Consider the following 24378-nt stretch of genomic DNA (forward strand, 5'->3'; position numbering starts at 1 on the left):
TGTGTGAACGCTGATCTAGTAATCTATCCATTTTCTTGTATTTGCTTCTGTAATGATTTGTGCTTATTATTTTTATATCTGGTGCCTTTTATGTTTGGAACTAAAAACAACCACCCACTACCCTTTGTTGTTTCTAACATTTGTTGACCTCTTAGTTATACCATTTTATTCACTGATGATTTTACAACCTGACTTTAGTCTTCCTCAACATCACAATTCCTGCCATCAAGCCTGAGTATGTCAGCATTTACCGGAATAATCTATTTAGCACCCGCTCACTTCCTTAACTTTCTCTAATGTAGTGAGCTTTACCTCCAATTCTACTTTGGTCGTTACTCTCATGATCATACTTTACATTTAATTATCAGTAGAAATTGTTCTAGCTCTGAAATATTAATTTGAATACTATACTCTTGGACTCCATGATTGCATACTTTTTTTCTTATTGTTTCATTAAGTTATTTCTATTTCACTCGTTCTTCTGTCTCAGTAGAGATTGCTACTTTCTTGACCCCTTTATTTTCTTGATGTTAGCCTCTACCTTTCTTTATCATATCAAGAAGCTGAATCCATTCTCAGAAATATCCTCAATTCTTTTGCTACATTGTTCTTATTTTACCTATTTATCAAAGTTCAAATCTGAATCACTCTTATTTTACCTATTTATCAAAGTTCAAATCTGAATCACTCTCTTTCTCTTGCAGAATGGTTTTTGGACCAGATTATCCAAATTCTCACTTGAGTCAAAATAATTAACCACTTAAAATTGAACAATAAAAAGTTACTTTTTTATTGAGAGCTGTGGAAAAAGAAAGTGATGTCAGTATCTAAGTATTCAGTTATCTAGCCTAGGTTTCAAGTGTTTTCAACTAGGTTTCAATATGCTTTCAACTGGGAATTGTCTTCTAGTAATAAATATGTGTTAATAGTTTCAAGTGGGCCATAGTTTGGCTGTGTGATAGCTGGAATTTTCTAAATGAATGGCATGAATACAGTAAATTCAACATGGCATCCCCAGTTATGCCCAGTTTATTAGAAGAAGCTGGGCTTCCACTGGTCTCTCTACAGTAGTGTATACCCTAGTATATAACATGAAAAATTATGAGTACTACCTCTTTGGCAGAGAAGAATAGAGATTTAAATAATGTTCACTAAGCTTTTTTATATTACTTCAACAGACAATATTAACTAACAGTAGAAATCAAAGCGTGTCTTCTGGCCAGGTTATGCTAACCAGTATAAAATAATCTTAGAATCATTGTGCATTTTAAAATGCACTCATTATTTAAACAAGCATGTTTAGAATGGATATGTTACCCTTTATTAATATCTCTTTATTAAAATATACCCTTTTTTAAAAATAAATCTAACCTTTATTTTTTTTTTAATTTGCCTTTATACCCCAGTTATTTTTCTAGTACTTATCTCTGCTTAGAGCTGTACACAACATATTAAAGAACTACTGATATCTGTGGTAGGCAGCTAGATTTTTATGTAAAATATCATGCAAGAGACAACAACTCAGCTGTATCTTAAAGAATATATAGGAATTATTTAGATTTATGTGGAGATAAGGTAGGATGTTGGTGACATTTTGAATAAATGTATGAGCAAAGTCACAGAAACAATAAATACCATATATTAGAATTGTTGTAACATTATTCACAAGGCAGGAAATAGCAAGAAATGAATCTGGAATGATAAAGAGTGTTCCAATTATGAGGAATCTTTTTTTTTTTTTGTGAGAGGAAATCTCGCTATGTCACTGACTGGAGTGCCAATGGCGTGATCTCGGCTCACTGCAACCTCCGCCTCCCGGGTTCAAGTGATTCTCCTGCCTCAGCCTTCGAGTAGCTGGGATTACAGGTGCACACCACTGCATCTGGCTAATTTTTGTATTTTTACTAGAGCCAGGGTTTCACCATGTTGGCCAGACTGGTCTTAAACTCCTGTCATCAGGTGATCTGCCTGCCTTGACCTCCCCAAGTGTTGGGATTACAGGTGTGAACTACCACACCCAGCCTGAAGAACTGAAGAATCTTATGCACTCTTCATATATGTTAGGGAACCTAGATCAAAGACTATAGGTGCTAGAAGTGCATTTAAGGGGTTTAATTAGGAATGGTGATAATAAGCTCATTCACTTTAGAGTACCTACCCAATGGGCTATGTGAATGATTGATTTGAAGAGAAAAAGACAAGGAAAAGAGAGACATGTAGTGGATGGAAGAAGAGAGAGAAAATAATGGTTTTAATAAGTTAAAATAAGCAATACTTGATAAATAATGGAATTTGGATTTTGAGAGAGTGCAAAAAGTCATGAAAAATTCCCAGTCTTATGGCTCAGATAACTAGATTCATAGGGTACCTTAACAGGGTCCAAGTGGGTTCTTAGTGGAGGAATCAGTTTAGGTGTGAGACAAGTTCAGTTTTGGAATTACTGAGAAAGCTAAGAGGAAACGTCTAGCAAGGAATAAAGTAAATAATTTTAAAACTTGAAGTCGCCTAAGCTACATAGAGTAATTTCAGAGTAAATTCACTACTAATGATAAGCAGTTGTAAAAATAAGGTGAAATCAATCAAAGAAACAACCGATAAATTGAGGGCTTAAAAGTTTTTCCCTGCCTGAGGAACATTAACAATGAGTGGCATATGGAGGAAGAGGAGCTTCTGATGCAAATAAAGAAGAATGAGAAAAGTGGGAATTTCAAGAAGAAAGTAATAATATCACAGCAAACATAATGAATGAAAAATTCCTGTTGGATATGTCAAGTAAGGAGTCATGGATGACTTTAGCTAGGATAATTTTAGAAGGATGGTGAAGGAGAAAAAAGGCAGATTGCAATAGCCTAAGTATGACCAGGAGATAAGAAAATGAACTTATCAAGGAAGTGTGAAGGAGAAAAATTAGATAACGATATGTGATATCAAAAGATATTTCTTTCCCGTTGAGTAGGAAATATGTCCATGTAGTCACACACTGGAACAAAGGATGTTTTAGAGAAAGGTAAGTCAAAAATACTGAAAAAAGAGAATGATTGGAAGAAGAGTCTTAGGGGAGGTAGGAGGTAATCAGACTAAACACACAGATGGATTTTGTGAACAGAAAGAAGCTATTATTTACCATTGAGACAAGAAGAAAATAGATGGGAGAAGTGAAGCTAAGTAAAAGGATGCTAATAGAGAGGAATCAAGTTTGGTATTAAACCAGTGTTAGTGTTTTAAGGACTATATGAGTAGAAAGATTGGTTACAAGGGAGTCAGAGTGCTGTATGGGAGTGGATCAGATGATCAATCACAGAGTCCAGGGTGGGTGAGGATAGAAGAAAGGCAAACAGGGTGATATATACTAGCAGGAATTTATAGGACTTAAGCCAGAGTAAAGGATTATTGAAGTCTTGAAAATCTAGAGATTGAGGTTCATGATTGATTGTTCAATGATTTTCTGCCTGTGCATTGAAATCTTCTAGCATTACCATGGTCAATTCCTAAAATTATCAATGACTAAGGGATAGTGATTGGAATTTGGATAGATAACAGCAAACTGTATTAATAATTGATGTTACTGCCAAGTGGAATGCTTAAGAGAAGTAAGGACTATGTCCATTATGATTGGGAATGTAATTGTCAGAAGTGTCTCTAGGGAGCCAACCACCCCTCTTTGATTCTTGGACTGTGAAACGTGAAAGAGTAAATAGCTTCTGCAGATGAAGGCTTCAATGGAAGCAGAGGTTACACAGTTAAGCTAAATGTTTAAGGCAGGAATATGCAGAAACCATCCTGCAGGAAGACTGATGTTTAAAGAAGTGTATTAATAATGGAATAAGGATTCTCAAAAATACAGCAAAGAATTAGAAGAGATAAAGAATGGTACAGAAGAGACCATAAGAAATGAAGAATTTAGGGAGAAGAAAATATCGGGGGGCAGTGGGGATTGCCTTTTACTTGATAGCCAAGAATCACAGAGATAAGATACTTAAGTTGAACTGATTAAATTTAAAAACTTCTAAGTTAATTGTCAGTTGTTTTGGTGCCAGAATGGGCTGAAGGTCCCTTCTGGAAAGGGTTGACCTGTATCCAGATTAATGATGAGGACTGCTATGGAGTTTGAAGAGAGGCAATGATGATTTTATCTCAAGATGGGCACTATAACTAGAACCCTGATTAAAGAAAGGATTCTGACAAAGCTAGTAGAGCCATGGTAAAGAATGAAAACAGTCTATGTTCCAGATTCCCTATGTGAAAGGTAGTACTGAGAGTCCTTAGTCAATGTGATCTAAGCCAATAACACACTTTCCCAACTACCATCATTTTTGACCTTAATTTCTCTGCATTACCATTCATCTTCTGTCCTCCTACAACTGTTTTGTTCCCCATCAAAACTAACTTCTATTTGTTTCTAACTCTGGCCTATCTTAGTTTCTCTGGAATTTTCCTGCATTTATTATTTCTTGTTTCTGTTGTATTTTAATCTTTCTTCCTTCACTGATTTTATCTCTCCACACATTACTGTTGAATTTGTCTTAATAATATCTTCTTTCTGTTCTGCTACCCCTTCAAGCTAACCTGAGAGTGGTCTATTTCTCCCTTTTTTCACTTAGGTCAGATATCTTGAGAATGTATTTTTACATATGCTTCCTTCAATCCATTAGCTCGTAAGGCTTAACCTTCTACAGTTTAACCTCTGCCCCCAGTGCTTTATTGATATACATCGGTTTTTGTATGTGTCTTTTTTTTTTGAAATGGAGTTTCGCTCTGCCACACAGGCTGGAAAGCAGTGGCATGATCTCAGCTCACTGCAACCTCCACCTCCAGGTTCCAGCGATTCTCCTGCCTCAGCCTTCCAAGTAGCTGGGATTACAGGCACCTGCCACCATGCCTGACTAATTTTTGTATTTTTAGTAGAGATGGGGATTTCACCCTTTTAGCCAGGCTGATCTTGACCTCTCGACCTCAAATGATCTACCCATCTAGGCATCCCAAAGTGCTGGGATTACAGGCGTGAGCCACTGCTCCTGGCTCGTATGTGCTATTATTAATCATCTTTTCTTTGTTGTTGTTTATTTAGCTTCCCTAATGCAATATTATCCTGGTTCTTATTCTGCCCCTTTGCTGCTCTTTTGTCTCCTTCACATCATTCCTGTTTCTCAGGTCCTCATCTTTTGCACCATATGTTTTCTTATATTATTTTGTACCTATGACGTTGAACAAAACTTCTAGTATTCGGTATGATGCCTCTCATATAATTTGAACTCAATAAATATGTATTGAAATAATGAATGTATCTCTAATACACATTCCTCCTTTGAAGGCCAGATTTTTCTGTCTTATTAACATCTGAACAAGAACATTTTTTCATACATCAAAAATTTAAGTCCAAACCTGAATTCCCTAACTTTGGCCCCAAGAATTATTTAATTTCTGTTAATAGGTCATCATTTCATTTCTGAGGCTAAAAATTTAAAAGATTTTTTTTAATTTTTATGTTTAATTCATTTGGTGATTTGTCAAACATTATTGAGAGAAAAAAACCACCTCTACTATCAAAGAAAACACCGTTCAGTGAAATTAAAAGACTTACAATAAAGAAAGCCCAGTTCAATTCCAGCCCAGAAAATATCAAATTATGTGAATTCCTCCAAATTTCTATAAGCCTTAGTTTGCTCATTTCTAAAGTGTGAGGGTTTGGATTATGCTCCTGAGATTCCATTACCAACATTGTTTGTATGCTTCTGTACATTATATATGTTCTCTACATTTTATATATTTTGTATATTGTGATTTGTAATGTTTGTCATTTATACCTTCTTCTCTATTTATACCCTCATTACTAAAACAGAGAGCCTTTTCCTAATCTAGCTCATTCTCTGTGCTACTGCTGAATTATTATTCTTATTACTTGGAAATTACCATTGTTCAGAAGTTTTTTTTATTATTCTCATTGAAAATTAAGCTCTGTTTAAACTTTTTAACTCAGCACTAAAAATTGTCATAAACTGACTCTGATCTAGTTTTTTAACTAACATTTTATCATATTCTACTTTCTGTTATTTCTGGTATTTCTATTTGACTCTATTTTATCTTCCATCATCTCTCTGTTTGCTGTAATTTCCTCATCTGTTCATCCATGTTATTCATCTTTTCTGTTACAGTCTTTAACATATCAAGCAGACTTGTTTCAAACTCCCCATTTGATAGTTTTAACATCTATACCATATCTGAGTCTGCCTCTGTTGGTGGCTTTGTTCTTGACAGTAGGTATTATTTATCTTGCTTTTTTGTTTTTCCAATAATTTTTTTTATTGAATATTGATATTATATCATCAGTAATAACTGAGGCAGATAGCATTTATGCTTGAAAATGAGCACAACTTTTTTTCTGTTAGTTGGGGGGTGGGAAGCATTAAGCAATCTTCCGACTGCTACAACTGAGTATGAGATTTGGACTGGTATTATGAAGTGACAGCTACTGGCAGAAGGCTACAGTGCATATGAGGAATTTTGTTTTGCTGTTTTTACATGGATAGTAAAATGTAATACCCATTTCACTATCCATGTAAAAACAGTAAAACAAAAAGTACACTGGTGAATTGTTCAAAATTGATCAGTGAAACTGTTGAATCTCTATGCTAGTTTGAGAGCCATATCTCATCACATATAATGATGTAATACTGATATGATGATATATTACTGATATAATACAATAGCAATTCATAATTCTGTTGTGTAAAGATAAACCTTTTAAAATGCTTGCTGTTTTAGGGAATCTGGAAAGTAATAATGTAGGTCCAATACCTTGGTGGAATAACTTTAATTTCTTGCATTTGACAAATCATTATTAAACTTGAACATTCACTGAAAATGGGAACTACCTATTTCATAAAAATAAGAATTTTATAGGCAGTATGTCAAATTATCTCTCACTATTCTTAAAATTTATATTATAAAGATGTATGAATTTGTTCTGTATTAATTATGCTGGGTAAATAATCCTGCTTATTTGTGGTTTTGTTTCTGTTTTTTTTAAACAAAAATTAATTGACAATTAAAATTATAAACATTTAATACAATACTCAAAATATCTTCAAGATATTTCCATCTTATATGTTTTGTGTGTGTGTTTATTAATACAGTGTATGATATTGTTCAGTATTGTATTTGTCCCTAATTTTCTTGAGGAAATTGGGGTACTTGATCATTTCTTCATGCAATTTTCAATGAATATGTTTTTTAAATACCCCTGTAGATGGGAGAATACTTCTCTTTTTGATAATAAAATAACAGGCTTATGAGTAATACTAGTTTTTTTCTAGATAAATGATGTCTTGCTTTGTCTCATCAATATATATATGACACCTTGTGACATTTTAGATTGTTACTAACTTGGCTGACTCTAAATATTGTTATTTTTGAATAAGCTTATTTACTTTTAATATAGTCTTTACATCTAAATCAACAAAAATATTCTGTAGAATAATGCTATTATGCCCAAGGAAATTAATCTTTCTCCAAAATAATATAATATTCCTATTTGTGCACAATACCTATTTGCTTATTTACCATGATTTCTATGGCAAAAATTTTGTATCTTGTACTACTCTTAACATTAGAGACAATGCTAAAATAATGAGCTAGAATTTTTAAAAAGTTAATCTTGCACATTAGTGATGAACATGAAAATTATAATTTTAAAGTTGTCATATAATTACTTTATTTGTTATATTATAGAAATATGTATATATGCTATATTAATTACCCTAAAATGTTTTATTTTTAACGTTTCCTAGTATATTTTATTATATATTTATACTTCAGTTATGCAGTTAATGCCCAGAAAATCTCTAGGCATTCAAGATATTTTAACAAAAGTATGTTTCTGCTGTTTTTTTTTTAACCTTTTTTGAGACAGGGTATTACTCTGTCACCCAGACTGGAGTGCAATGGTACGTTCATAGCTCACTGCAGCCTCGACCTCTTGGGCTCTAGTGATGCTTTCACTTCAACCTCCCGAACAACTAGGACTATAGGAGTATGCCACCACACCCACTACTTTTTTTGTATTTTTTTTGTAGATACAGGTCTCGCCATATTGCCAGGCTAGTCTCAAATCCCTAAGCTCAAGCGATCTGTCTGCCTCAGCCTCCCAAAGTGCTGGGATTACAGACATGAGCCACTGCGCCCGGCACTTCTGCTGTTAATCAGCTTATTCTGTACAGTATGGATATAGAGAAGTCGCTCCTTGACCCAAACCTGAGACCATACTTGTCCTTCAGAGAGATATCCAATTTTTTAAAATTTAAGGTGTCAGCTTTATAAAGTAAAAGAATAATTCCTAAGTAGCTTTACTTTCTACAAGTTTACTTTTCAAGAAAACCTATTGCATTTACTTATGACATTTTTACAATATAAACATGAAATAAGTCTGATTTAATACAGACTAGGTTCTGGGTTACATATGGGGAAAATTTTCATTGATTTCTGAGTTTTAGTATTCTTAGTATTTATCATACCTGTAGAGATACTCTACATTGAGCTTACTTTGATCTGGGGTTGTATCATTGTGAAAGATATGGATGGATGGATGGATGGATGGATGGCAATAACACTGGGCTATAGACAAGAGTGCCCACTGATCTCTTCTTCCATAGTACCTTGCATACAAATCCTTTGTCTTTTCATTGAATTAGGAAACCTAAAGTACGTAGCAAAACTGATAAAATAGTAGGAAGTTGCATCAAATACTTGGAAAATTCTTAAAGTATTTATATTTACCCAAAAAATGATTCAAAACTGGCAGCTTCACTGGATAATTATAAAATTATTTTTCCCTTAGAAATGACTGAAAATAAATACTAAATAATTCTCTTTCAGTTTTAGATCTTATTGTGCATAAACATTGCTATTTAAAATGAAGACCTTCCATATTGTTTTCTTTATTATTTTGGCCTATTGTCAGTTCATCCTCATCTCAAAATCTGCATATGCTAATAATGTGTTTTTAAGACTCGGTTGTTAATAATAGCATGTATTGTTGTAAAATTGTCAGTCAACAAATTAGTGGAGGGGCTAATACACAGTATCCTTTGTGAATGCATGCAGTTTAGAATAACAACCACTAGCTAATGCTGGACAGTAGCCTAGATCCATTCAAGCACAAAAAAAAAATTAACTATAAATATAGATTAGAAAATATAAGCTATTCAAAAAGATGTAACAATGATAGATATTAAATCACTTTTAAAAGACAATGGAATTATTTACCTAAGAAAGATTTAAATTTACTGGTGAGGGGGCCCTGGCTTTTTCAGTGGCTTACCCTTTGCTAATCTGATCAAAACCATGGCCACTCTTCTTTGAATAATATTTTATATGCATAACATAAGGTACAGAGGAAACTACTTATATTGAAATAAGGACTTCAAGTTAAGAACCCCAAGTAGGCCCTAAAATATTTTAAACCCTGCAAGTGTTCATTATTTCCCACTTTTCAGCTGCCGCTATTCAAAATTAATTATTTATAAATTATTATCTTAAAATTAAAACTAATTTAGAATTTTGGTAGGAGTTTGTGAGTATTATATCTCAATCCCTTTAAGGTACCTGACATAAAACTGGGTAATTTAGGCACTGCTACTTTAAATTTTTATAGCAACAACATTGTGTCTAAGCTAGTCAGACCTATTTTTATCCAATTGTGGGAGCAGAAGCCTGTGTCAGCCTTCTCTATGTACTATCAAAGTTTCAAATGTGGTAGCCTTCTGTTTCTCTTAACCGTGTTGGGAAATTTGGGAAAATTTCTACCTTCTAGTGTGGTTCTTTTCATTTTTCATTTCTTAACCTGTTTTCATTTCACACCATGGCATTTATTTAATATATACTTTGTATTATGGAGAGGAAATATATAAATAAAATGTAAAAGTTGGGTTAATTTTCAAACAACTTTTTTATAAAGAGATTTTTTTTGTAAGGGGCACTTCCTAAGGAGTGACCTCTGTGTTATAAATAATGGTTTCCTTTTGAGGACATAGGACATAGCACCGCATTTAAAAGAATTCTCTAGATTTCACTCATAATCATATTTTTCAGTTATTAAAAATAATTCTTCACTAATAAGTGAAATTGCATATCCTAACATTTACTTTACTTTCCACCTGGAAAAATTTCTTGATGGAACCAGAATAAATGAAATGGTGGATGAATAAATGAAGTTTTAGTCTAACTTTCTGTTAGGGTAATTGTAGCTATTTCACAACATTTTGTTATATAATAGCATATTTATTATTAATGTAAAATAAGAACTTTTTTAAATAAATGTAAAGACAGTACTCTTAAAAATAGGTTTTATGCAATTTAGTTAATAATATAGAGAGAGATATACCCTTTGTTTCTGTTTATTGTGATGAAGATATATAAAGATGTTAGACTAAAAACATGTAGCAAACTACTGAACACACTTATTTCTAAGGAAAAATGTTCTTTTAAAATAGCTTTTCAGAAATGAAAAGACAACTATGATCTTTACACTATGAGGTAACTTTTTCATTTCTCTTGCCATACTAGTAATTAAATATTTTATATGTGTTTACATTTAATGTCAGTTATTTTGACATGTTCTGGATGGACTTATATGAAAATACTAAACTTATCTTAGAAAGTTAATCACATGATAGTATATGGACTTAAAAGTATTTAGAAATGCTCGATTTCTGTGTTACCCTAGACTTTAAAATGTAAAATACTCAAGATATGGTGTACAATAAAACCAGTATTCACTTTCTAAAGTCACCTAATCTAATGTCAACTAGTACAAAATTTTTTGCCATATAATTCATGACATTTGGGAAATTATGTCCTTTTTTTTCCTTATTTTTCTTTAATTGCTTGCATTTTTCATTATCTAAAATAAGGTTGAGATAACATAGGTAAAGTGGATGTCATTGAAACATTAGTTTTGAGGGAGACTAATGCTCTCTTGATTGTGTATAGTATATAAGCATTTCTATTTTTGTGGTTACAACAGGATGGTGAGGTAATAGTCTTTTTTGAAATATAATTATGCATATGTTTTACTTTTGAGTTCTGGAGCCAAAGCTAGTGCTTTTAAAGTTGTCTCCCAAATTGTGGGGCTGGTGTTAGAAAACATTTATTGATCATGTTAGATGTAAAAGTATTATGCTAGGTTCCAAGGATAGAAAGGTCAACAATGAGAGGTTGCTCAAATTTAAGGATACTTCCTTCAACAAGGATTAAGTTTTGGTGTTAGATTTATTTGTGGTCAAAGGATCATGTTGTTCCAGAATTATTATTTCAGTCAATACTCATTCTGAATTGAATCAGTTGGCATAGCTAATGTGCACTGAAATAGACAACCAATTAACCAGTTCTCTACAGAGTGATTTTTCTTGTAGATTAAGGTTTAAATATGGCTACAGACTTCAAAGTCACCCTATTTTCTTATAACTTCGTCTTGATTCTTCCGTTTAAATGTTCAGGTATATAGTGTTTTCTGAAAGCCCTTTTATATCTTAGTTGGTATAGTAATAAACAGCTTCAGGTGCTACAGAATTAATGATTATACGGTTTTCTTCACTCTTGAAAATGTTAGGAAAGTCACTGAATTCTTTTAAAATAGAATAATTCACATATTTCACATAATCCATTTAGGGAATTCATTTTAGAAAGCAGGCAGTTTTGTTTGTTGTTTATTATAACTGAGCAACTGTTATCTTCACTGAGAATTACTTTGAAAGGCAGATTTTGTTTTTTTAGAAATTCTTAAGTTTAGTTTTAAATTGCTCAGAATATGTTGGGGAAAAGAAAAAATTTACATACTCCAAAATTTTAAACAATTACCTTTTTCAAAATCAGTTTGATGCATCATAACCAAATAGCAGAAGGGCACTAAAGATCAACTGAGCTGCTTTTTGACTAACATTTCAGGGATTGTGAAGCAGCAGATAGACAGCCATATCACAGATCCAGATCAACAGAACAACAGCCTCTCCTTGAGCGGACCACCACCCGCTCCAGATCCACTGAACGTCCTGATACAAACCTCATGAGGTCGATGCCTTCATTAATGACTGGAAGATCTGCCCCTCCTTCACCTGCCTTATCGAGGTGAAAGATAAATCAATCAGACTAACTTCCCCTTTGCTCCACTAGCACACCATTTTATTTTCCCAGCAGCTAAATGGTCTCTTCTGTCATCTTTGGCTGATCACTAGTAACAATCAATACTAACCTTTTCAATGTAAACACACTATTTATATTCAGTGGATATAAAAGTGTGTGGCTACCATTGTAATCTGTTTATTGACTGTCCTGACTGCATTTGTTTTGTGATTTCTCATTAATCAGGAGCCCTGGGTAAATTCCCTCATTGACTGTCATCTTCTACTACAGAATGAGAAACTATCTGTGTCCATTACACATCACTTTTCAAATCATCGTAATGTTTATAAATAAAACTAGATTTTTTAGTTTCTTTCTATCAATACCAATATCATGTATTAACCAGTATTTTGTTTAGTTGAATCTTGAATTGTTCAGGGATTTATTTGTACTTTCATGAGATGTTTTCTAATGAGGAGGTATTTAATATAAGCCTGAGTAAAAATCTCTGGATCAAGGGAGAAAGGTTAGTGTTAAAAGTTTGAAATCTGGTAGAAAGAAAAGTAGTACCTTTTCTTTCTTGAGCTGCAAAATTCTCCTCTTGCTTTCATATGGATAGAATGCTAATTTACATTAATAATTCCATGGATTTTACTATAGAGTTTGTGTGCATGTATGTGTATGTATGCATATTACACCAAAAATAAACATCTTTTGCTATTTAGTCATTCAAATATCCATATTTTGTCCAGTTTTCCTAACCTTTTAATCTGCAGCTAAACTTCCTTTTGAATTGTACTTATACAGCTATCATATGAACCAAATGTAGTTATTAAAAATATATAACTCATTGTACTGAAAATGAATATTAATGGTGTATCTTTAGGTCTCATCCTCGTACTGGGTCTGTCCAGACAAGCCCATCAAGTACTCCATTGGCAGGACGAAGGGGCCGGCAGCTTCCACAGCTTCCACCAAAGGGAACATTGGAGAGAAGTAAGTTTTATTTCTAATTATGTCATTTAGGAAATACACATGGAAGCTAAGGTGAATCAAGATTTTCTTACTACCTTTGTGTTAATTTTCTTCTTTTGTTAATTGTATGCCTTGTCTGTATTTGATAATAGTTATATTTATAAATATTATGTATCTTTGCATAAAAATTTGCAATAGTTCCAGGTAAAATAAGGTATCTTTATTGCTCTTGCACATTTTAAAATTTAAATAATTGCATCTTAAAAACTAAACATAATACTCTTAAATAAGCAGTTGGATAATATTTCTTTGCTACAACTAAGTTTATGTAATTGTTGATAGTTATATAAAGTTTATTAGTAACTAGCCAAATCAATTTTCACACACTGCAAAGGACTGGTTAGCTGATGCACAACAATGGTGATCCTTCTCAAAACTGGAGAACAAGAAAAAGGTAATCATGAATATACAACGAAAGATGCATGTTGTACTGATGTTTTTATTAATTTTACATTTTTGCATAAGAAGCACTATTTGCTGACACACACATGAACATACTTCCCAAACATCTATAAATTTTTGGATAAAGAAACTTTTAAAGCATGGATAACTGAATATAATGATTTTTAAGATCATTTTTAAAATGATCCCTTTATTTGGTAACTGGACGTGCTTTGCAAATATACATATATATTTAAATCATTTAACTTTTCTCTAGTAGATAATACATTCTGTGCCTTTGGAAATTTCTGTTGTTTTTAACCCCTGTGCTTTGGTTCCCTTTTTTGTTTTGTTTTGTTTTGTTTTTTGATTTTGTTTTTGTTTTTATTTTGTTTTCCCTAGACAATGGAGTCAAGGAGATAGAACCTTATGAAGGTCTGTACATAAAGGAGGGTTTGTTTTATGCTAACAGCCTTTTGGGGGGCTAGTAAGCAAAAATAAACCCAACTGCAATTGATGTCCCTTCATTGTATAGACATATACAGTAAAATTATTTTGTTTTATGATATCTGACAAATATTCAACCTTTTTTTAACTTGGAAATTATACCAAGGAGTTAAATTTCTTTGATTCATCAAGTAAGAATGCAGAGTTTAACTTCTTTTAAATGACCAGATAAAATGCTCTCTTTCATAAAATTTTCGTGTACCTTGTAACCAGAATACTAGTTTTGGAGTAAGACTTTAATCAAAGATGTCAATTGCAGTCTGCGTTTACATCATTGAGGATGTACACATAGAGTAGTTCTATTTATCATCATATATTTCATTTTGTATTTATGATGATATTTTTAATTATTCAATTTGGCTTTCTAGGAAAGAAAGTTGTTGAATTAGATAGTGTTTGTCATTTGTGTTTTCAACATCATTTTTCATGTTGTAGTAAGACTCTGTATGTCAGAGTTAAATATAATATAGTTTTATCATCAAACACTGTGACTCAGAAAAAAATATTGAATGGTAATATATGGAGTGTCATACATTTGCTAGATCAATACAAAATCCTCTACCAGTTATGGAAATCTGAAATTAACTTTGTATCTTTAAAAACTTTTGATTGTTTACTGATGAATCTCCAGCACATAGAATACTGCCTGGCACATTATAGACCCTCAATAAATCTTTGTTGAATGAATGCATGAAATATTTATTTAAAAAGGGAAAAGCTATCTCAAACAGTATACAAAGAATCACTAAAATAATCTTGTCATTTTATATATGTTTATATTAAAATTCATATTTCTGTAACCTATTTGTAACAAATTTGTAAGTGTGCTGCATTTGAGCAGCAATATTTTTATAGTCTTATATAACTTGTTGATATAAGTTGTGTTCTTATTAACTGGATGATGGTCAACTTCTGTTTTGCGGTTCTTTCTATTTATAACTACCATAATTTTGAACAATCCAGTGCTATTGTGACTGATAGTCTATTACGCTGCATGATAAAAAGCATACACAGCATTTGTATAGCTCTTAATTATTTGCATAAGATTGCAAATTTTAAATTTTATAATTTTGATAATTTTTATAAATTTGATAATTTTAAATTACTTTTCCTAAGGAAAGTTTAGTAGTATTTGTGGAACTTTTTGTCTCTTTGATATTTTTAAAGGTAGAGTTTCAACATCATTTATTGTCATACAAAGTCAGAAACCATAGTCTACACACATTTTTAATTGAATTTTTAATGTCTTTTGTAGCAATGGTCTATTGAAATATAAGTAGCTCTGTTTTGTGTAATAATAAATATACCAGGAAACAGAGCCTATTGTTAATACCAAAAGTCAGGGTTGATGAAGTTTCTGATGGGTTTCTCAACAAAGATTCTCTTTTTTGTTTTTTCCTCTATAAAATTAATTAAAACCACAATTTTCCTTTAAAGTCCCCAATTGTGAGTTTTCCATTTTTTTTATTTCATAAAAGAGGAGCCAAAACCTCCCTTATCCTTTTTAGTATGAAATAAAAGGGGTTTTGTTTTTTAGTTTTGTTTTACATAAAAGTATGGATGATTTTTAAAAGTGTTTTCATAAATGTTGATATCGAAACTTCAGTAGATTATGTAATTTTTTAGTTTTAACGAAGATATAGAATGTCTCTTTTAGAAATCTTCAAGTTCAGTTAATCTTTAGTAACACAAAATAGACTATCAGTAGATGGTCTAGATCAGATTAGATGGTCTAGATCAATTTATGTTTGGATTATCTCCTGAAAAGTTAATTGTGAGAAGTTGTAATTTAATGGCATTATTTTAGAATTAAAGTATTGAAATATTTATTTTCAAATCCTTTCCAATAGCCAAAATATGAGCAAGTCATGATTTAACTCTTTGTGATTTTGATTATTTTATATTTTAGTCTGTTATATATTTAGCCATTTCTCTTTGCTTAGAAACAGAGAAATAAAGTAAGAACTATTATAGAAAGTACAATGTACTAAACAACTATAAGGCACTTTTATTTTTTTTTCTCTAACTTTTATGTACTGCCATTTTGTGAAAAGAACATTTATAATGCCATTTTCTGTTTTTCTAGAAGAAAAGTTATATAACGTTATCTTTTAGTAATAAACAAAGTTTATAGATATTTTGCCTACTTTACCCAGTTACCCACATATTACAGATATTTTAAAAGTCACAATTTCTCTTTTACAAATCATAGTCATCATAAAAGCAGACAATGTGAGAATTAACCAGTAAATTTATTTACTTTTCTATAGCATGTCAGAAACTTATTAAAAGTAATCTATTGGGCTAGGTTCAGTGGCTTACCTGGCACACACCTGTAATCCTATTACTTTGGGAGGCTGAGGCGGGTGGATCTCTTGAGCTCAAGAGTTCAAGACCAGGCTGGGCATCATGGTGAAACCTCATCTCTACAAAAAATACAAAGTTAGCCAGGCATGGTGGTGCACATCCACAGTCCCAGCTACTCTGCAGACTGAGGTGGGAGGATCACTTGAGCCCAGGGGACATAGGTTGCAGTGAGCCGTGACTGTTCCACTGCACTCTAGCCTGGGCAACAGAGACTTTGTTTCTAAATAAATAAATAAATAAATATTGGTCTCCTTATCATTATGAATAATTTAGAAATTTTTATTTGTTTAGTTTCATTGAAGAGTAACCTATTTGGTCTTAATGTTTTCCTTTACTCTTGTTTGTGCAAGAGCAGAAGTTAATGAAGAATCTGAGCGTATGGAAGAGCAGGGGGGAGAAAAGCAGGGAGAAGAGGTCAAGGCAGGTCTGTGTACCTAAAATAAATAAGTGAATGTTTTCAAGTATGACCTTTCAATTTTACATAAGACTTTAGGCTCCAAATTTATAAATGAACAATGAAGAATAGATTGTTTTTCAGCACTAACTTTAAGATAAATTACCTAATTTTATTAATGAATAGGTATTACTTAAGCTGTTTAGGCAATGTGTCAAAATATTTAATTTACCCAACTGGCTGAATATTTTCTCTGATGTTTAAATCAAACTAGAATTATAGATAGTGCCCCTGACCAAGATATACACCTAACCTTTATCCAGCTTTACATTCACCTTTTTTGTTTATTCAAAAAGATTTAATGAGTACCTACTAGAAAACGGTATTTTATCATGTGTTATGCTGAGTAAAGGTTTGTTGAAGCTTTAGCTCCTTCTGCCATGGATTTTGAATCTAGTAGAAGCAAATTATAAAGAAATACCACCATGGCATGTATGTACCTATGCAACAATCCTGCAGGATGCAGGACGTGTACATGTACCCCAGAGCCCAAATACAATTAAAAAAAAAAAAGAAAAGAAATATAGAACAGAATATAAATTCCATTAAAATGTTTATAGACCATGATCAATTTTCCATTAAATTTTTTCCTAAAATAAAGCAATTAACTATAGATTTCTCTTCTTCATCCCACTTCAGTATTACTCTAACATTTATTGTCAATTGTAATTTCTCCCCATCTTTCTAAATGAAATGCATACCTTTTATTGTTGTTATTTTTAAAGTCCCTATTATGTTTATGTATCATAACGTTTAATGCTCTTGAAAGGATTTTAAAACTTAAAAGATTCTGGCGTGGCCAATATGGCAAAACCCAGCCTCTACTAAAAATACAAAAATTAGCTAGGCATGGCAGTGGGTGCCTGTAGTCTCAGCTACTGCAGAGGCTGAAGCAGAGGAATCACTTGAACCCAGGAGGCAGAGGTTGCAGTGAGCCAAGATTGTGCCACTGCACTCCAGCCTAGGTGACAGAGTGAGATTCCATCTCAAAAAAGTTAAAACACTGTATAATCAGTAAATCAGTGTATTTGTATATACATCTTTTATCAAATTTTCACTATTTTTATTTGAAACTCAGAACTGAATCCTAATCTTACCAAGTTGTCAAGTTTTTTAAATTGTGACTTTCTTTGAACAATGCAAAATATCTTTAATTTTATCAAGTGTTTAACTGACTGCTTTTTATTTATGAATAATAGAGTGTACTTTTTGTGCCTTTTTTTCTCTGCTTACCATGGTGTGAAAGCAATGCTATTATGTATATTGTACATGAGATATGTTTTCATGGAAGCATTCTCTCAGTGGAGTTTTTAGTTTTACAACTGAAAGCATATGAAGCTACTAGAATTGCTCATTTTCAGTAACTTTTTAATGTCGTAAAGGTGACAGATATCATCAAAGTACATCTGATAATGGAAACAGGCAAGTTTAATTGCATATTTCTAGACATGTAGAATTACTTTCATTCTGAATAGCTGGTATCTAACTTCTGGAATGTCATCCTTCTTCCATTTTCCTGGAATAATTTAGGAATCACATTTTTATGGAATTCTATAAGAATGAATTTCACTTTAGCTGAGCTGTTAAGTTAATGTTTTTCTATTAGTTCATTCCTCTGTATCTCATATAGTCCATACAAACACTGAGGCCTTTCACACCATTAATTGTCTTCCACATTAAAGTCATTTTTTAGGATAGCATTAGTTTGGGGACTTCAGAAATAGTTAATAACACTTTTATTTATTTTAAATTCATTAAGATAAAGAAGCCCATGTGCTGAACCAGTTTGTTGCTGGTGTTTTATTCTCAAAAGTAATTAGTAAGTTGCACCAATTTTTTAATTAGCATAAAAACATCTATACTATAAAAATGATTTTTCATTTCTTATGCTTGTTTTTATTACTTTTCCTATGAGATGGGAAGTGTATACATTTCTCTTATACTTATTATTATGGAGTGTCATGTGTAATGCATGGATTTGTTTCCCTGTTGTGTGATTTCATCTTTTTTGATGTGCTTGGTTTTTATTTTGGTTGTTAATGACCTTAATCATTAATCACTATTGTCTGTTTTCAATATTATAAAGACAATGAGGGAGAAACACCAACCCCACCTAATAATGGGAAAAAAGGCAAGTCTTAAAATGAAGTTTATGTTACCTTTCTAGATCTTAGACACTCCATATTGGCAATTGTAATATACTTGAATATACATTTTTAAATAAGCACAAATATTAGTCCTAATTTAAGTTATTCAGTATTTAAAATGTCATATTCTTTTTAATTTCTGAATATGAAATTAGTCTTTAAAATACGTTTAATGATTATGGTACAGTTCTATTTTACTGCAATGTAATGGCATTAAAATGGTAATATTTACTTTGTTGAGGGATAGGATTCTGAGGAAGATACTAGTGGTAATGTTATACATTTACAGAATCACAGCATGGATATTTTTTAATCCAGAAATTGTTATAAAATTGAATTATTTTAAAATATTTTAATGTAGAAGTTTAAAGTAGAAAATGAGACAAATTTAATCATAAGTTTAGCAATAATATTAAATGAAGATTTATAGTATTTGTAGATGTTTCCATGAATTAATATTCCCTGGGAAGTAAAATGATGATTGATTTTAATACTTAGATTTGATTTTCCTGTAATTATTGCTGACTTAATTCTGTAATCTACCACAACATAATTCTATCAAAATAGGACTGTGTATGTTTTATAGTAATTGATAATCAACTATGACTACATATGTTGATTTAGAATATCAGTCTTTTGAAATGGTTATATCAAAAAAGTAACATCCCTTTCTATATCATAAAATTTGGCCCATTAGTGTGCCAAATGAAGAAATTAGCAGTTTTATACTTTATTAATTTCACTTAAATGATTTTTGGCCTTGAATATATTCCTCCCTGTCTTCGTCTTTTATAAAGAATGTCTACAGTATTATTTGTAAGATCTAATTAACACTAAAATATAGTTTTGTTAATTATTAATTAACATATATGCTAGAATATGATTTAAAAGATAATAATGTAACAAAAAATACATAAAGTTAAATCATATAAATATGAATAGTGTTCATAAGGCAATAAACATTTAAATGAGTCCTCAGTGTGTATTTACGTATTTGTCATTGTTATCTATTCATGATCACCTTGATTTTTTATTAGTACCTATGAAAGGAAATGTTGATTTATACTTAAATATATACCAGTGATCTGAAATAATAAATATATCTTCCTAAATATTCAACAAGCTTTGAGAACTTTTAATGCCCTTTTGTATTTAAGTGCATTTAAATGTGTCAAGATTATATCTTTCCACATGAAGTAACTAGGCTAAAGATTTTAACTAACTGAAGAAGTATTATCATAGTTTTTTTTTTTTTTTTTAGTTTTCTTGACCTCTGGTTGTCCATGAATACTTTCATATCTTTTACCCTCAGACTGTTCTGCTTTCTTGTTATTGCCTGTGGTCTTGCATGTGCAATCACCCCCACAGATTCTTCATGCCCCCTGCACAGACAAACCAGTTTACTAAAACAGTGGTACTGTAGGCAGAATGACTAGGGTTTATCACTCAAATCAGTCTCCCTGAAGGCTCAGAGGTTAAGGTTTTTCAAAGATAGTTTGGTGGGCATGGAATAGGGAATGGGGAATGTTGATTAGTTGCAGATGAAATCATAAGGGTAGGGAAAATGGTTCTTATGTGCTAAGTTAGCCTCTGGGTGGGGGCCACAGGATGTGGATTTAGTCATCAGTCACAGGTCTGGGTGGAATCAGTCAGCCTACAGGAGTAATTGGGGAAGTTACAAATCTTGTGACCTCTGGAACAATGGCTGGTTATTATACAGTATAAGTCTGCATTTTAGCAGAAGTCAAGCCCATTTTATAATCCTAACCTTATGTAAAACCTTTCATTGGTTTTACAAAGGCAGTTTTGTTTTGAGGAAGGGCTGTTTTATCCTTGTTTTAAAGTTAAACTATAAATTAAATTTGTCCCACACACAGGAATGACTCAAGACAGTTGGGAGGTTAGAAGCAAGATGGGATCAACTGTGTCAGATTTCTCCCTCGCTCTCTTTTTTGTTTTTGAGACAGGGTCTTCTTTTCCAGGCTGGACTGCAGTGATGCAGTCTCAGCTCACTGCAACCTCTGCCTCCCAGCTCAAGCAATTCTCCTGCCTCTGCCTCTTGAGTAGCTGGGATTATAGACACCTGTCACCACGCCCAGCTAAGTTTTGTATTTCTAGTAAAGATGGGTTTCACCATGTTGGTCAGGCTGGTCTCAAATTCCTGACTTCAAGTGATCCACCCACCTTGCCTTGGCCTCCAAAAGTGCTGAGATTACAAGTGTGAGCCACTGCCTCTTATTTCTCTTAATGTCTTGATTTTGCAAAGGCAGTTTCACATGTAAAGTTTTCTAGTAACAGATTATTGGAACCTCAGTTATACATTTGTTTTGTTTGGTTTTTCTTTTTGCTGCCCCCCCATATATTTGTTTTTATACACATACTTATAAATTTGTTTTTTATCATTTATATGAAATCCTCTCCACTGAAAAACATCACTATTGCTATGTAAATCAATCCAACATATCATAGAGTTGAACCTAGAAGTTAATAAATTTGTAAGATGAGAACTCTGTACATATTTTACATATGCCAACTTGGTTTTACTTGGCTTAATCTTTTGATTATTTACCTGTAATTAAGATTTAGTTATTCAGTTTGTCCTTTTGCTATCTTCTTCTGAGAGAATGGCTTTTTATTTACAGTTTATTTATATATCACAATGAAGTTCATGAGCAAGTTTAAGGGAAGACATTGTTTTCTTAATTGATTAAAGCATATTGTGATATGTTAAGGTATATTGTTATAGTAGGTGCAGTCAGAAAGACAATTGGGGCTAGAAGGGTGTCATATATGTGGACTTATAGATCATAGTTAGGATTTTGGTTTTTAAAAATGTAAAATTGGTAGGTTTGGATTAAAGTGACACGATATCATTTTTTTAGTAAGATGATTTAAATTGCTGCATTGAGAATAGCCTAAAGAATTAAGATTGCAAACAGGGGCTGGGCGCGGTGGCTCACACTTGTAATCCCAGCACTTTGGGAGGCCGAGGCGGGTGGATCACGAGGTCAAGAGATCGAGACCATCCTGGTCAACATGGTGAAACCCCGTCTCTACTAAAAATACAAAAATTAGCTGGGCATGGTGGCGCACACCTGTAGTCCCAGCTACTCAGGAGGCTGAGGCAGGAGAATTGCTTGAACCCAGGAGACGGAGGTTGCGGTGAGCCGAGATCACGCCATTGCACTCCAGCCTGGGTAACAAGAGAGAAACTCTATCTCAAAAAAAAAAAAAAAAAAAAACATTGCAAACAGGAAACATTCTTAGAAAGTTTTTCACTAACCCGGCAAAAAGATGATAGTGGCTTAGACCAGAGTTACAATCGTATAAGCAGTTGGATTCTGAAAAGATGTTGAAGATAGAGCCAACAAAATTTCCCAACAAGGTAAAAGAGAAAGGAAGATTCAATAAAAACATTCACATTTTTAGCCTGAGTAGAAAAATAATGGAGTTTCTATTAACTGATACAGGGAAATACCTGAGAAGAATAGATTGAGTGGGAATATCAGCTGCTCAGTTTTGGATATGATAAGTTAGAGATGCTGTTAGACATCCAAGTGAAGATGCCAAATTGGCCATTTTAAATATGGTGGACTGTAGCTATAAGTCTGGGACTCATCCTTATAAAGAGGTATTTACCACTGTAAGACTGGTTATCAAGAGGACAGGTGAATACGTGTAGGTAGATAAAGAAGAGGTCCAAGGAGTATAAGCTAGACTGCTTTGGTATTTTGAAGTTGGGAAGATGAAGCAGCCAGAGACGGAGAAAGTGGGAGAAGAGGAACAAGTTAAGAAATTACTTGAAGGAGAGAATTATCAAGAATATGAAATGATCACCAGACTTAGCAAGTAAGAAGTCAGCATGTTGACCTTCATTAAGAGCAGTTTCAGTGGAGTGATAAGGGCTAAAGGACAGATTTGAGTGGATTCGAAAGAATGGAAACAGCAAGTGCAAACACCTTTGAAAGAGTTTGGCTGTAAAGGGAAGAAAGGAAAAAATATCTAGAGCTGTGAGAAGAGGTAGAAGAAACAGAATACATGAAGGAAATGTGGGAAAGTGTGTTCCCCTGGCTTCTGCCACTTTACTATGTAATGCCGTGTGGCCCCAAACCATTTGCCTGTAGTTTACCAAGATATCTATCACTGTTCTGTGACTTAGCTCCTTGATTTTGAATCAAAGATTTTTAGATTTGGAAGGTACATTATAAATCTTTTGATAAAACTACTTTCCTTTATAAATAAAAGAGGATAATTGTGGAGGATAACTACCTTTCTTCATTCCACATAATAGCAGATCTCTAGACTGTTAATCTCATGTGTTGATATACCATGCCTCTTCACAGTGTTCTATAACACTGTTCTAGCTTGTGTTTTCTTTGCATGGACTTCAACGATTTTTTTAAATTTTCATGTTAGCTAAAGATTCAAAAGAGTTTGAATTTTAGACATTAGCTAAAATTTTAGACATTAGCTAAAGTTCAACCAATATCTGCTGTTTTGTGTTGTACTAGATAGCCATTGAGAATGCAAAAGATGAACAAGACATATTTCTTGCCTTGGGAAGCTCCCAAGGGAAAAAAATAATATAATGATAAGAAATAAAACATAGCTGGTAAAACTATTCTATAATGTATAACTTATATAAAGTGTCTTAAGATTGTGGTACATATTCAGGGTCAATTTTATAAGGAGAAAGTAAGTTTTGAGAGGTTCTTCTGGGTAGGTTTTCAGTCCCAAATATTTTTCCTGTTACCTGTCATAGTATTTCATATTCCACTATTAACTAATGGCTTATTTTCATAATACAAAGCTTTTAGCCTTTCTAGAACACTGAAGTGTAAATATTCCTGAGGGCACTATCCCAAGCTATTATCACATGCAAATCTTCACAGAAAGCAAGTGGATGGATAAAATCAAGTGTGGGAAGAAGAATGCTGAAAGATGTGGTAGAGTACTAGCTGTCTTGGAAGGATTATAATGGCAAATTCTGTCCATTCTAAATAATATTATTTGCTGTGTAGTTATGCTATAAATTTACTTTTTAAAATAACTTCGTATATTTAAATTGCTTAAATTACTTGTCACATAGTAGACCAGGTTCAGTGGCTCACAGCTATAATCCCAGAGCTTTAGGAGGCTGAGGCAGGAGAATTGCTTGAGGGCAGGAGTTTGAAACCAGCCTGGACAACTTAATGAGACCCTGCCTCTACTAATAACAAAACAATTAAAAAATTAGCCAGGCGTAGTGGTGCACACCTATAGTTCCAGCTATTTAGGAGCTTGAGACAGGAAAATCGCTGAGACCAGGAGTTTGAGGCTGCAGTTAGCTCTGATTGCATCACCACACTCCAGGTTGGGTGACAGAGGGCGACT

General features: G+C 32.8%; 1 protein-coding gene across 49 annotated transcripts in view; it reads left to right on the top strand.

Annotated features, from left to right (window-relative positions):
* The window catches only part of RIMS2 (regulating synaptic membrane exocytosis 2), a 688984-nt gene that overhangs the window by 441678 nt on the left and 222928 nt on the right, over positions 1-24378 (top strand). For 25 of the 49 annotated variants that reach the window (XM_037738660.1, XM_037738699.1, XM_037738669.1 and 22 more), the window contains 3 exons: positions 11941-12120; positions 13001-13110; positions 13933-13965. In XM_037738660.1, the coding sequence (XP_037594588.1) occupies positions 11941-12120; positions 13001-13110; positions 13933-13965 (323 nt within the window). The remainder of the gene's footprint in view (positions 1-11940; positions 12121-13000; positions 13111-13932; positions 13966-24378) is intronic. The other 24 variants (XM_017528929.1, XM_037738667.1, XM_017528932.1 and 21 more) reach the window with 3 other exon arrangements.

The sequence above is a fragment of the Cebus imitator genome, unplaced genomic scaffold (assembly GCF_001604975.1).
Source record: "Cebus imitator isolate Cc_AM_T3 unplaced genomic scaffold, Cebus_imitator-1.0 Scaffold56, whole genome shotgun sequence".
Taxonomy (NCBI): Eukaryota; Metazoa; Chordata; class Mammalia; order Primates; family Cebidae; genus Cebus; species Cebus imitator.